Raw genomic sequence first — 13,317 nt, 5'->3', positions numbered from 1 at the left:
TCGGTAAATACCCAGCATTATAAATGTAATTGCCACCTATTTCTATTTTCAGTTTCAAGATGTACCTATTCTGTGAATTCATTACTCACTCTATTTTACTAGATATTTATCATCTCGTAAATAATTATCTTAGATAAATAAATTTAATGCGAAACAATGCTATAAACTTACTCTAGGTAGGTATCTGCTGACGTTTACAGTAGACATTCTTAGCCAGCTCGCAAGCGAACATTCTCCTTTCCACAAACTCCACTATCAACAGTGTTGTTTTAATATGATTCTTTCTTTTATTAACCAACCTTAAGCAGTGTATGGCATGCCTACCCCTGCGCGACTTGACGAATGAACCTTTAATGTACCTACATGTATGTATTTACTTAGCGCTTATTAATTCACACGCAATCATTTTTTTTTATATGTTGTATTCTTAAAGTATAAATTATGTATTATAATTATTAAGACATAACTTTCTCCGAATTCCGCGGACATTGTCATATAATTTTTATTGAATGCACTTGGTTATAAATTTTTTCAGTTTTTATGTCTATGGTTGCATTACTATGGTCACATCATTTTGAACGAACATTTTGACACACAATATAAATGTACAATGGTCTCATAATTATTTATCATTACTTATATCGATACTTTATTACATATAACTTGACGAATTACTCAGAATTATGTATATATATTGAAAACGAGTTTGAAAAAAGTTTTCCTAAATCCAGCCAAAAAATACATAACATATTTTAGGAACTTTATAATAATCATATTATGTATTTTTCGTGCTGCAATTATTGGGAACATGATAGTAATTTGTTTGTATTATTTGAAATATTAAATTAAGATAACATTAATTTTTAATTAGCAATTTAAAAATGATAGTAAGACCAGTAGAAAGCTTCTGATGTGATATTAAAAAAAACTACTCAATAGCATAGAAACTTACCAGTTGCAGATCCAACACTAACGGCGCCAGGGCCAGGCTGTAGCTTTCCCGGGTCGCCGCTAGGTGCGCTCACTTCCATATTCTGCGACGGAGACGGAGACGGAGACGGAGACTTGCTTCTTGTTTTGTAGCGCGCCGGACTCAGACTGCGCGGAAGGTGTAGATTAATTTTCGGAGTGTTCTTCATTTCGTGTGAACTGAAACAAAGTCGTTCATTTAATGAAATATTCATACACCATGAATTAATTACACACGCACTAACAATAACACACTGGCAAGGCGGAAATGTTATTTCAAAGTGAACATGTATTCAGTAGCAAATGCGGAGAAATGAATGGAATTGACATTTTGTATAATATTGTAATCTGTAATTAGAGAGGTGTTTCCCTATATTTAGTTTTAGACAAAAGTTTTGAGGAAATGTATAAGGAATGTCAACTTGACGAAACTTGAAGGGAGGAATAAAAGGAGTTTTAAGAAAATAAAAGTGTTTTATATATGAACAGACAATAAGGTTGGTTAAAACAAAATGAATAGGTGCCTACAATAGTATGATTATTGATTACATTTGTAAGTACCTACTGTAGTATTATTACGGGAATCATTTTCATACATTGCCTTCTTTTTTGACATACCTATTTCCTATATACATGTTATTTAAATGAAAGTGTACGAGTTTTAAAATAATATACCTAAAATAAATAATATAAAATATATACATAAATTAATTTGATTATGTACGCGCGGTTATTTATTATTGCCAACATCAAAATATCTCATTTTTATCTGTGTTGGCATAACATGTGGAATTTCCATACGATTATTCTGGGTTGTATTCTTTCACGTATGACCTTGTGCGCGGAACAGAGATAGATAGAAAGAATAATCTCAGCTACTAAATCAGTGGTCCGCTTTATTATTTCTTAAAGTCAAAAATAATTATATATTTTTTCATTGTCGATAATGTCGAAATCACAGAATATTTTTTTATGTTCCCTATGTCGCAGTATTAATTTGGTTTATTCCAAACGATACTTGAATAATAATTCAATAATCAGGAGAACATTACTTATTCAAATATGACATGAGTATGAGGCGTTTTATTTATATATTATATTATATTGTACAAAGACGACATTAAAGTCAGAAAACTAAGAAACCCTTTGAAAACATGTAATGCTATGTATACACGCTGTTTTCTTCATTAACAATATAATATTGGTCTCGAAGAAAAGAGAAGACGGAGCCTACTAAGAAAAGCTGAGATAAGTGCTCGTGGTGGACCTACTGTTTAAAGTGGCTATAATTTAATATCTTAAAAAGATTCGGCCTTTACTTGGTGTTCAAATTATTTGTGATAATTTACAAAAAGTGTTATCACTAAACTTGGTATGCACCACATATTACGTACTATTTCTACGACACGTTTTTTGCTCGTTTATTAACTTTTTCAAGAATAATTTGTTTCCCATTGAGGATTCATTTATTATATATCAAAATTTTCGCTCACATGTGTCAAAAACCAAAATCATTTTAACCAAAATACAATCCTGAATTCAGTGCAATAGTCTGTTTTACAAATTATGATTATTAAATATTGTTATGTCCAATTTATAAACTTGATGAATCCAGAGCCACGAAGAGAGAATATGAGACATAGGTTATCTTGAAATGATTGAATGATCTATAAATAGGCAAATGACTTCCCAATATAAAATTGAAAAACAATTATTGACGTATTTTGAAAATCAATTGTGCAAAACATTTACACAAACAATCACAAATATACGAAATTCGTACGTCATTCGTCATCTTTCAATTTCAATTCACCAAGTGATTATTATTTTGTACTGGCTATCTAATCGAATAAGTTCAAACCTTTCAAAAAAAACTCGTTATTTTAATACTAAATACTAAACTTTCGTATATACTTTTCTTGTTATAGGGAAACACTGGATCTAAACTTAAAACGAGAATTAGCAAAGCGAGTAAAAATCATATTGTGGTTAATGAATATCTAAATTACCTTTCATTTAGGTGGATGAAATTCATCAATAAAAAAATACAATGTATGTAATATTATTTCACATAATTTAATAAACATGAAGCGCTGTCACTCGCTTCAATAGAAAATTCTAACTGGATATAAAATAATCATCAATAATGTAAAATTGTACAGTATACAAAAATAAAATATTTTAGTGTAAGTATATCAGAAATTGAGAGCGCCTGGCATATCCGGTAATTATTATTGTATGTGTCTCACATTCTCACATTCTATCTCAGTCGCACCGCGTTTGACGTTTAGGGAGTCGTGAGCATCAATGCTCGTTCGAAGCAGTGAACTTTTGTAGCGTGAAATAATAATTTAGCAACTTGTCAAAACTTTACTAAAATACTTCGCTTATAATTAAATTGTTGCTATTTATCATACAAGTACTCGCCTGAGATAACCTGTGCTTCAAGAAGGAAATTGTAGTATCGTGAACCGGCAACATATTGAGTTTTAAATTTGTTATTTTTGTAGAACGAATAAAACAGTTTATACACAACAAAGGTGACGGATTACGGATTACGCGCTTCGTACAAATTTGCGAGTTTCTTTACAATAAAAATATTAATTGTATTGAATAGTGAATTAAATCTAATCTTAGTGCTTTATTTAGTCCACGTTTGAATAATATTGAAATTACGATGTCCGAGAAGCGAATAAAACGAGAAGAAAAGGTGGTGAACATGCGATGTGGAGTGTTATTTATACATTATTTACATAAATTAATAGTTATCGTGGCACGGGTGATTTTTTCCTTCATTTATACCGAGAAAAAAATGATCCCGCCTGTTACAAATCCACTTTTATTGGAATCTGCCATGAGCCTCGCTGAGAAAATTAGAACAAAAAAGGTAAATAATAATATTGGTAAATGTGCCGCAGAGGTGGCCATGAGATTTTACAACTTTCTTTTTAGACCCAACCTAACCTAACCTACCCCAACCTAATATTAACTCATATAATCTTAGTTTGTGATAAAGGTGCATCAAAATGTTTGAAAATTTCAAATTTTTAATTAACGATTATTGGATCGAAAAGCCGATGCGCCGACAGAAAAAGGTATTTATTATAATTGTCTACATGGAATAAACTGTTTTCGTAAAAAAATAAATATAGAAGCTCATGACAGCATCTGCGGCACAATTACCAAATCAATTAATGTATCTAACAATAATATACCTGTTAATTGTTCATGAAAAGACACCGCATAAAACACAACATAATATTGTAATATGTAGGTACTTATTTCCTTTGGAAGCTTACCTAGCATCTGTCCTACATTAGTTCATATTATTATGATTTTTTTCACACCCTTGGATACAGTAGGGGGATTGTCTGTTGTTCGCCCTTTTCAATATGTAAATATTCTAGTGTGTAATTTTCTAGACCTATTAAAATATTTCCAAATGACAGCGACAGGTATTATAACAAAATATTGACAATACAATAAAATTCATGGCAATAAAATATAGCTAATTAATAATTATTGCAGTATGTGGTAGCGCAGTGGCGCACCCAGGGGGGGAGCCAAGGGGCCCTGGCAACCCCCAAAAATGAAAATAATCAGAATGATTTTAAACATTGAAATTGCAATATATTTTTTGATTATTATGTGTCGATACTCGACAGCTCCATTATTAAAGTAGATGTATTAAAAATCGCCAATAATTCACTGTATAAGTACCTACCCTTAATTTGAACTAAAACACAATAAGAAAAACGTTAATGTAGTGTTTCACACTGCCTTTAATCTTAGCGGTAGGTAGGGGGGCCCCAAATATCCTAGCCTGAGGGCCCGTTTCAGGATGTGGGGACCATGTTGTAGGTACACCGAGTGCAATAGACAAAAGACCGATAAACGAGAAATTAGGCTGTGAAGAAGAAAAGAGCCTAAGTATAGGACTAATTTACATTCTCTTCCTTGGGCCCCCCCCAATATTAAATCCTGGGTGCGCCACTGTGGTAGCGACTTGACTGCATGATAAAAAGGTAACTTTGCTGTTTTATAGTTTGCAAGTAGATATCATTTTGGGATCATTGAATAATTAAACGATAATTGGTGTGAGTGTACTATCAGTTTTAGCCCTTCTTCATCTTCTATAACTTTATTATACAACTGGCAAAACCCGGAATACTAAATCGTCTCAATAAAACAGTACTTACAAATTTCTGATCAATTAGGATTTAAATTCAATCTTAGTCGATACCTAGTATTAATTCCTAAACGCATTATACCTACTTGATAATACTTCGATTCTGGATATCAAAATCCATCTATTTTCGATACACAAATATTTTTCAAATCCACAAAAATTATAATCCATTTCTACGTATTACACAAATGTTACATCACTGTGAAACAAATAATGAATACAAAAACATCGCGTTTATCGATTTTACGAATAGGCAAATAAAAACGGATTATTGTAACCTACTTCACATTCAGCACTAGGATAATTAATGTCAAAATAAACAAGTAAAATAGATTAAAACATGTCGGCGTAAACAGAGAATTCCATTCTAAGTGATTACATCAGTTTGACCACTTGAGGGGGGTGTAAATTAAACAAGGGGGTAGCAGTAGTGAATACGTTGTTATGTCGACCGCGATGTATAAATTCTGGCAACAGGTAGGTATTAGGGATGGAATTCCCGGATCGAATTATCATTTCCGGGATTAGTCTCGATCCCGGGATTGTTGAAAATATTCATATCATAGGTATTGCCAGCGTTTAGTTAGTTTTAGTTGGTACTTCATATACTTACTATGTGAAAAAAAATGTGTGTGAGTCAGAGTATGGACCTAATAGGTCGAGCAAGTGGCTGACATCCATTTCTTGTGAAAAAAATCTGTTGATACAAATAGGCCCATAATATGATCTTATTAGGATCGGACATGGTCAAAAATATACATATAAGTACCTATGATATTATGACATTGTTTTATTTTTTAAATGTTTAGTTCAGATCGATATAGGTACCTACCTCCGTCAACTTCAAAAACTCAACTCAAAAAATAAACTTTAAATATATTTTTTTTAAGTTATAAATTTAACATCTGTAAGTGTAGATACATTAATTTACAGCGATTAGTGTGGGCATGTGTATTGGTCTGGAGCATAAAAATAATGAATGAACTGTCTCATGTTTGCTAGCAAGTTTTTTTATTGATTCGCCATTTAGCAGGTAAAAAGTTACGTATGCATCTAGGTATATTGTATATTGTTTTCTATTTGATATTCAGAATGATTCACACCAGACTAAAATAATGTCAAGATTTAGTATCCGTATCAATGACATGGGGTAAAATTTTAAATGAAGCAAAGCAGTTGATACTACATATTTAGATACAATAAATTATGAAATATGTATAAGAAAAAGTGCATGTCATCTTATATAAGTAAGTACTTATTTATTTAAAAAAAAAAAAACCATTTTCACGCATTTCATTATTTCGAAAAATACGTTATTTCAGGTAAACAAAATTTCGAAAGTCAATTCCGGTAATCAAGCGGGATCCCGGGATTGTAAACTGTAGTAGGCACCCCTTCTACTGATTGTAATGGATATCTATTTTTACATAGTCGAAAATATCTCCATAAAAATATTGATATAAAACCTGTTTAAGCTTCATTACGTAATCTAAATTGTAGTGAGGTATTGTAAGTAGGTATGTTTCTTAGTGCTATGATTTTTATTTTATAGAGGCAGCTAAGGAGTCAAATAAATAACTTTATAAAAATGATTTTAATATGAATGCATTGTTGTATCTTTTCGCGATAAATATTAAATTTAGGCGGTAAATAGAGGATGTGGTTAAAGCAGATTAAAAAAAACTGGGGTGGATAACGATATCGTCGTAATACCTATGTATATGATGAATATATATATATTATGTTACAATTTTAAAAATAATAACATACATTGCTGTTAAAATAGTATACTCTGTGTATAGTATATAATATTATCAATTATCATACTTAATTCCAAAAGATCGATTGAAAATGCCCGTATGTATTTGTTTAGGTTTAGTTAGACAAATCATATAGTACGTACCAGTAGCGAAGGGTGGAGGTAGACTGTTAAGATCCGACATAAATAGTGCACATTAAACTTTTTTAGTCATACTTATTTGTTTTTATTGAACTAGGACTACAATTTACAAATGGTAGGTATTTGTTAGTTTTTAAAAATCAAATAAACCCGGCATAAACCAAACCATAATAGTGTTGGGCGATACGACAAAATTGTGCACATTTTTTCATTCGTAGATACTTACTACTTATTTGTTTTCGTTAAGAATAGATACATATTACACATTTTGTTGGTTTATTTTTTTTTAATTCATTAAGCTCTGCCTAAACCAAAATATAATAGATAATACATATTCTATCTATAAAATATTCAAAGTTACGTATGATTTAATGGCATAATTTTAGATATTTTATAGATATACGAGTATTTTTTTTTACTATTATCTATTATGGCTTAGTTTTTGCAGGGTTTAATTGAATTTTAAAAAACTAACCAACACCATCTTTAAATAATTGTAGTCTTATTTCAATGAAAACAAATGCGTGTGATTGACAAAGTTCAGTGTGCACTATTTATGGCGGATCTTAACAGCCTAACGCCACCCTTCGCCACTGGTGTATGTATATAATATGATCATACTTGATTCCAAAAGATCGATTAAAAATGCCCGTATATATTTGTTTAGGATTAGTTAGACAAATATATTAGGTACCTATAATAATATTATAATAGTATGTACTACTAACACCGCTACCAATGTAGGTACGTCCATAACATACGTAAGATACCAGATTGAACAGTCAAGAAATGAGTTTACCAAGTTGAACAAGATTCTGTGCACCCGTGATTTAAATCTACATATTATTTTGAGGTTACGTCAATCTGTATTATGTGCAAACCTCGCTTCAAAGAATGATAGTACAGCACATTCGGAAAACCGAGAAACTCCAAACAATATTACATACGTATCTATATAAGTATTGCAATAAAACTAACCACGACTAACTTATAAAAAAAATCGTAATATCTCATTCGATTTCGCTAAAACGGTCAAAATTTCTTACACTTTTCTTATAGATTCAAAGATCACAACAAAACAAAGTAACGGAAGCGATTGTCAGCATTTCCTCAATCATAACCTAGATCAACAGTGTCTATTATGATTTATTTAATTGCGAAAATGTCTCTTGTAATGTATGGACTACACTTGTATAAATAGCAAGGACGATCCATAACTCACTACTCATCTCGAGTTCGTCACTCGGCTCCCTACTCATCACGAGTGTCCGGTCACTCGACACCGTCAAGCCTCATTCACTGGAGTCCAGTCTCGCGGTCCAATTAATCTCTCGATAACATCAGTCTCATCAGTACATCCGTACCCGCGGTTATAAAATTACTCTGTCATCTTTTATCCTTGTATCGATAAATAAACTCTCTCCTTGAAATTTCCAAACGACTACGACTTTATCTACACACACCCTCATCATCCCCACAGTGATGACCCCGACGTGAGTAAGCAAAGTCGACGTGATCATCTCACATATTACATTTAAAAAATGCAACCATCCTTCGTTTATAAAACGGCACATAAAGAAGAGGCAGGATTTTTGAAGTTATACTTCTTTTGGGATGTTTGGTAGAGAGTGAAATTGAGAGCTGCGCGCTCACACCGTTACGAAAGTGCGCGACAGTATGAAGTTAGCTGCGAATCAGTCAGCTGTATATAAACGCAACGAATTTATTATTGTCGGCCATTTGCAATTCCTTACGTAAACAAACGATTAAACGTCAGAGTGACAGTTGTTATTTAAAAATAAAAACAACGAAAAATAATAATTTAGTCATATAAGTTAAAGTGTATAGAAATAAACCAACGGCGCTCCAATAAGCGACCCTTTTTCTCGAGTGTGTAATTTAACAAGATAATTAAGAGCTAGTCGAATAATCTAGGTTATCACAAGTTTTATCTTTGTTTTGTTACGCCGAAGAAGTATAACTTCTAACGCGCGTACATAAGTACACACGCCGATTTTTTTTAAAATCTAGGTTTTATTTATATGTAAGTACTGTAAGTACCTACTGACAGCACCATTAAAAAGAACATAGACGATATTTATTATTTTTTGTTAGGGGTGTACTTGTGGCTAACCTAATTACCCCATATTGTTTTTATAATGAAATTGTGCCAAAGAGGTTGGCTCTTTCCGACAATGGATCAATAATGTCACGCGAAGCTATATTGTGTCTATTCTGGTGGGTAAGCGAATAGAAGTAATAATATTATTAATAATTGCTGAATTGAGTACAAAAGAGATTGCTGAATACGGATCAGAGATGGATAATTAAATTGCAGTATGAAAATAATTTGAATCTGTTCGTCATTAACGATCGCCATTTATATTTATTAAAAATAATTAATCTGTCAAAGCGTCGGGGCATCTGTTGCGTAGAGAGATATTCGCTCGCTGGAAAAGGAAGAGTGTTGCTATGCTGCAAAGGCGCAAGTTGTGGTTTCGTATTATAGAGTATTATGCTTCTACTCTTCTTATTGCTTACACAAAAATCGTTTATAAATAGATGTTATTGGTTCAACTATTTGATGTATTACAAACATTCCTATCAAATCTTCAGCTTTTACTGTTGAGTAATGCTTGAAGAATTCGATTAGAAATTATTTTGGACAAATTCGCCACAATGTCTATAAAGTAAATATTTATTTACCTATATTGGCTTAACAATCGAAACGATGCTCGTAAACGGTTGTTTAGAACAGTTTTTACACAATGTTCATTTTTACCACGTTTTTCTTAGTTCGTATTCTTGTTTGTAATTTATTGAATTGTATTAATTTTCAGTTAATTCTATTTTGTATGAAAAGTTATTTCGGAATAAATCCGTAATCCAATCCACTATTATTGGTTGTTAAGGGCGTGGTTCTAGCAACTAAATTATTAATATATAGGTGCGTTACTATGGAAATCAAAATTACATTTCAGTATTCTATATTTGTTTGTTTGTTGCAAAATAGCAAAAAAATGATTTGTTGACAATTACCTTATTTGTCCTAAATTATTAATACATAGAATTGTCAAGTTTATATGATTCAACAGAAAATTTAAAAACGTGGTATATAAAAAGTTCTTTTTATCTTGTAATTATTCATATTGATCTTGATCAGCGTAGTAAATTTAGCGTTTCTCTTGCTAGATCCATCATTTTTCGATAGGCATCTAGCTTCAAACAACGTCTATGTTGTGGCGTTTTTACTAGCATTCATGGCCATTTATAGTGAAAAGGTATCATATAATTGAATGTGCGTCTGTGGTATCTGACATAAGTTTGACGATTATCGGAATGACATGCAACACAACTTGAACGCGATTGACACAATATAGGCATTTTGTTGTCGATTTTGAAAGATATTTCTGTTAAAATGTGTCGTTTTTACACGCATAGACATTTTTCGATTTTTGCACTTTTTTACGTGCAATTTTATTTTCACAAAATCTAGCGTTTTGTCCTACTAAATAGCTTGTTTTCATACACGGCGGTTTTATGTACATGGTTGCTCGTGGCGTTGACAGTTTTGGAGGTTCCCTTACGAATATTCTAAAGCCCGTCAGCCCCACCCCCGCCTTGTGGGGGTCATGCATATAGGACACGGATTATTCCTTATTTGCGCATGCATCGGGTACCCTATGTCGCAAATGCGGTTGAGGGCGACAAAGTATTTCTGGGAGCTGTACCATAGGGTATCATCAGAGGGGACTTAACTTACTCGTTTCAATTTAAACGTCTCAAAGCTTTTTCATGTTTAATTTAAGATTTAGATAGCTACGTGATAAAAAGTTAGATACGTAAGAGAACGACAATAATATAATTTCATGAAACGAGAGAGAGACGGTGTAATTACATATTGCATGTTTGTTCATCATCAATCATCATCATCAGACGGGGTCGATCCACTACTGAATGAAAGCCTCCCCTAGCTCCTTGCACCCTTTTTGGTCCCTAGTTCTTCGCTGCGACGTACATCCACCGAACTTTATGAGTAAGTCTATCCAGCGGGATTTAGGGCATATGTGTGGTCGTTTAGTGTCCCTTGGGTACCACTGTATGATGACATTTGTCCAGCGGTTGTCCACTAGGTAGTCAAGAGACATGTTCACATGCTTCTATCACATCGTGAACTTGTTTGCCTCCTTAAGACGATACATCAGTGAAACGGCAAATAATTTTCAACTATAGGCGCGACGAAATTTTGGACTCGCTAGCATTCGGAGAACGAATGTCGAGGTGTGAATACGTCAATTTGTTTCGTGACGGCGACGAGGGTATTAATTCTTAATTCGTGTAAAGATGACTAAAAACGTTACCCATTTACTTGAAAAAGAAAACATGTCAATGAATATACTATTATTGTTACTAATAGAACAATAAACAGAACATTAAATGGACGCATGTTGGATTTATATGACAAATTATATTTCGGTCGGCATGCGTCATTTGCACCCGCGACCCGCAATCCGCGCATCGCCTAGACACGATCTTTTTAGACCATGCCTCAACTGAGGTATAGCCTTAACCCTTAAGTTTTTGTGTAATTTCCGCATTATGTCCAATATGCACATTTCCATAACACGTTGCGTTACTCGTATTTTTTTGGATTTCTTTAACATTCAGCCGGCTCTCACATCTAAACTCGTCCGACAACAACACGTCGAATAAGTTGGTGTAATTTTGTTGGCCTTCACAACACACGTGTAACTAAATCTACCGCCGCATACCGCATGATTGCAACCCTTTAGTTTGAAAAAAAAACAGCTGGAGTCCTCGCACGGTCTTGCCTATACGCACATAAGAAAATTGCATGTTGCGCTCAGTTTTGATTTATGACTAATATCCCAGTCGAGACGATTTTCAATGTGCGACTGGGCTATGGGTCCATGTACCTCCATGTTAATTACAATTAGATAATATTATGATTTTTACCAACTACTTATATAGTTCTTACATTGCATAGTTTTCAAGACCCACTGAAGTCAGGCCGTCACACGCAACTGTAAACTTGAATAGTAGTGCTAGTTATTGCTCATACTTCGAATGCAATATGGTAAACTGTTTGCAGAAAATTATGATTATTGCATATTGAAATAAATGGTAATAATCTTCACTTATTTTGAATAGATTACCGCATTGCATTCAAAGATAATAAATAACTATCACTAAAAACGTAATTCTCAATTCAGTGTATTCATATTGGATAAATCTCACCACATTTAGTAAAGCAATTTTTATAATACACGGTGTAAACGTAAATCAGGTAAAGATGGAGCCTTCTGTGGTTTCCTTATCAAAGTTGGAGTTTATGCCATTTTACTATTCAACATCAACTACTGCTCTCTTCACAATCAATATGAAACTTAGTAGACCAGACCTCTTTGTTTATTTTTTAATTCCGCTTTCATATATTTTGTCTCCATCTCTATAGTATATTTATATACTTACGAATGTTTTCTTCAACATATTTGTGATAAACTCATTTTATTTATAAATTATTATGAATTACCATAAAAAGACGTTGAATCTCTTGAGAAAAAAACAAATTGATAGATAAATTATTAGTTTCCCAATATACCTAGACGGTCATAAGAGAGAAAGTAGATAAGTAATACCTACATACCATAGAGCAGGGGTGTCAACTAATTTTTACATATTATAAGATCTACTTTGGAGAAGAAAAATCCTCCGCGATCTACTTAAACTAATATAAGTATAGTATTTATAATATATGTATTTTTAAACTATAATAGAATCTTACTAAGAAAATTAAATAAAGCGTTGTACATAGTTTTTTTTACATAACTGTAGTTATTTTATTTTGAATATGTAAATAAATTTTATTTTGAGCTTCCGGTTGCTACAGTGCTTGAATTACCTTACCTACATTTTAAGATGTCCACAATTTTTGTATAATCAGATACAGGGCTCGAAATGGACCGAAACGTACCGGAGCGCCGTTCCGGTTCGTAAAATCCCCAAAATTATCGCTCTGTCTCGTGGATATATTATTTGACCGTCTCAGCTAGATTTCCCATATAATGTAAAAATCTAACACACTTATTTTTATAAAATACACATGCAATTATATACTTAACTACATTATGTTAATATTTTCGTAAAATTATTGAACGCTCCGGTTCGTTAAATATTCCATTTCGAGTGCTGATTTGATAGCATTACTGCCATTTGTTTTATGGTGTTAGAATTAGAT

At 32.6% G+C, this 13,317-nt stretch overlaps 2 protein-coding genes across 3 annotated transcripts in view; one reads left to right on the top strand and one right to left on the bottom strand.

Annotated features, from left to right (window-relative positions):
• The window catches only part of LOC147068573 (cytochrome b5 reductase 4), a 253,708-nt gene that overhangs the window by 199,136 nt on the left and 41,255 nt on the right, over positions 1-13,317 (bottom strand). Inside the window, exon 2 of one of the 2 annotated variants that reach the window (XM_085952536.1) lies at positions 953-1,149. In XM_085952536.1, coding sequence (XP_085808662.1) covers positions 953-1,139 — 187 coding nt within the window. In that variant the 5' untranslated portion in view covers positions 1,140-1,149. Of the gene's footprint in view, positions 1-952; positions 1,576-13,317 lie in introns of those variants that run through there. The other variant, XM_085952535.1, reaches the window with a different exon arrangement.
• The window catches only part of LOC147068574 (fatty-acid amide hydrolase 2-A), a 42,507-nt gene continuing 32,416 nt past the window's right edge, over positions 3,227-13,317 (top strand). The window contains exon 1 of the mRNA XM_085952540.1: positions 3,227-3,856. Coding sequence (XP_085808666.1) covers positions 3,647-3,856 — 210 coding nt within the window. The 5' untranslated portion in view covers positions 3,227-3,646. The remainder of the gene's footprint in view (positions 3,857-13,317) is intronic.

This window comes from Rhyacophila brunnea, unplaced genomic scaffold (assembly GCF_057557595.1).
Source record: "Rhyacophila brunnea isolate RB1 unplaced genomic scaffold, BYU_Rbru_1.0 scaffold_3, whole genome shotgun sequence".
Classification (NCBI taxonomy): Eukaryota; Metazoa; Arthropoda; class Insecta; order Trichoptera; family Rhyacophilidae; genus Rhyacophila; species Rhyacophila brunnea.
Note: the sequence above shows the minus strand (reverse complement) of the source record. Positions and strands in the feature narration are given on the sequence as shown.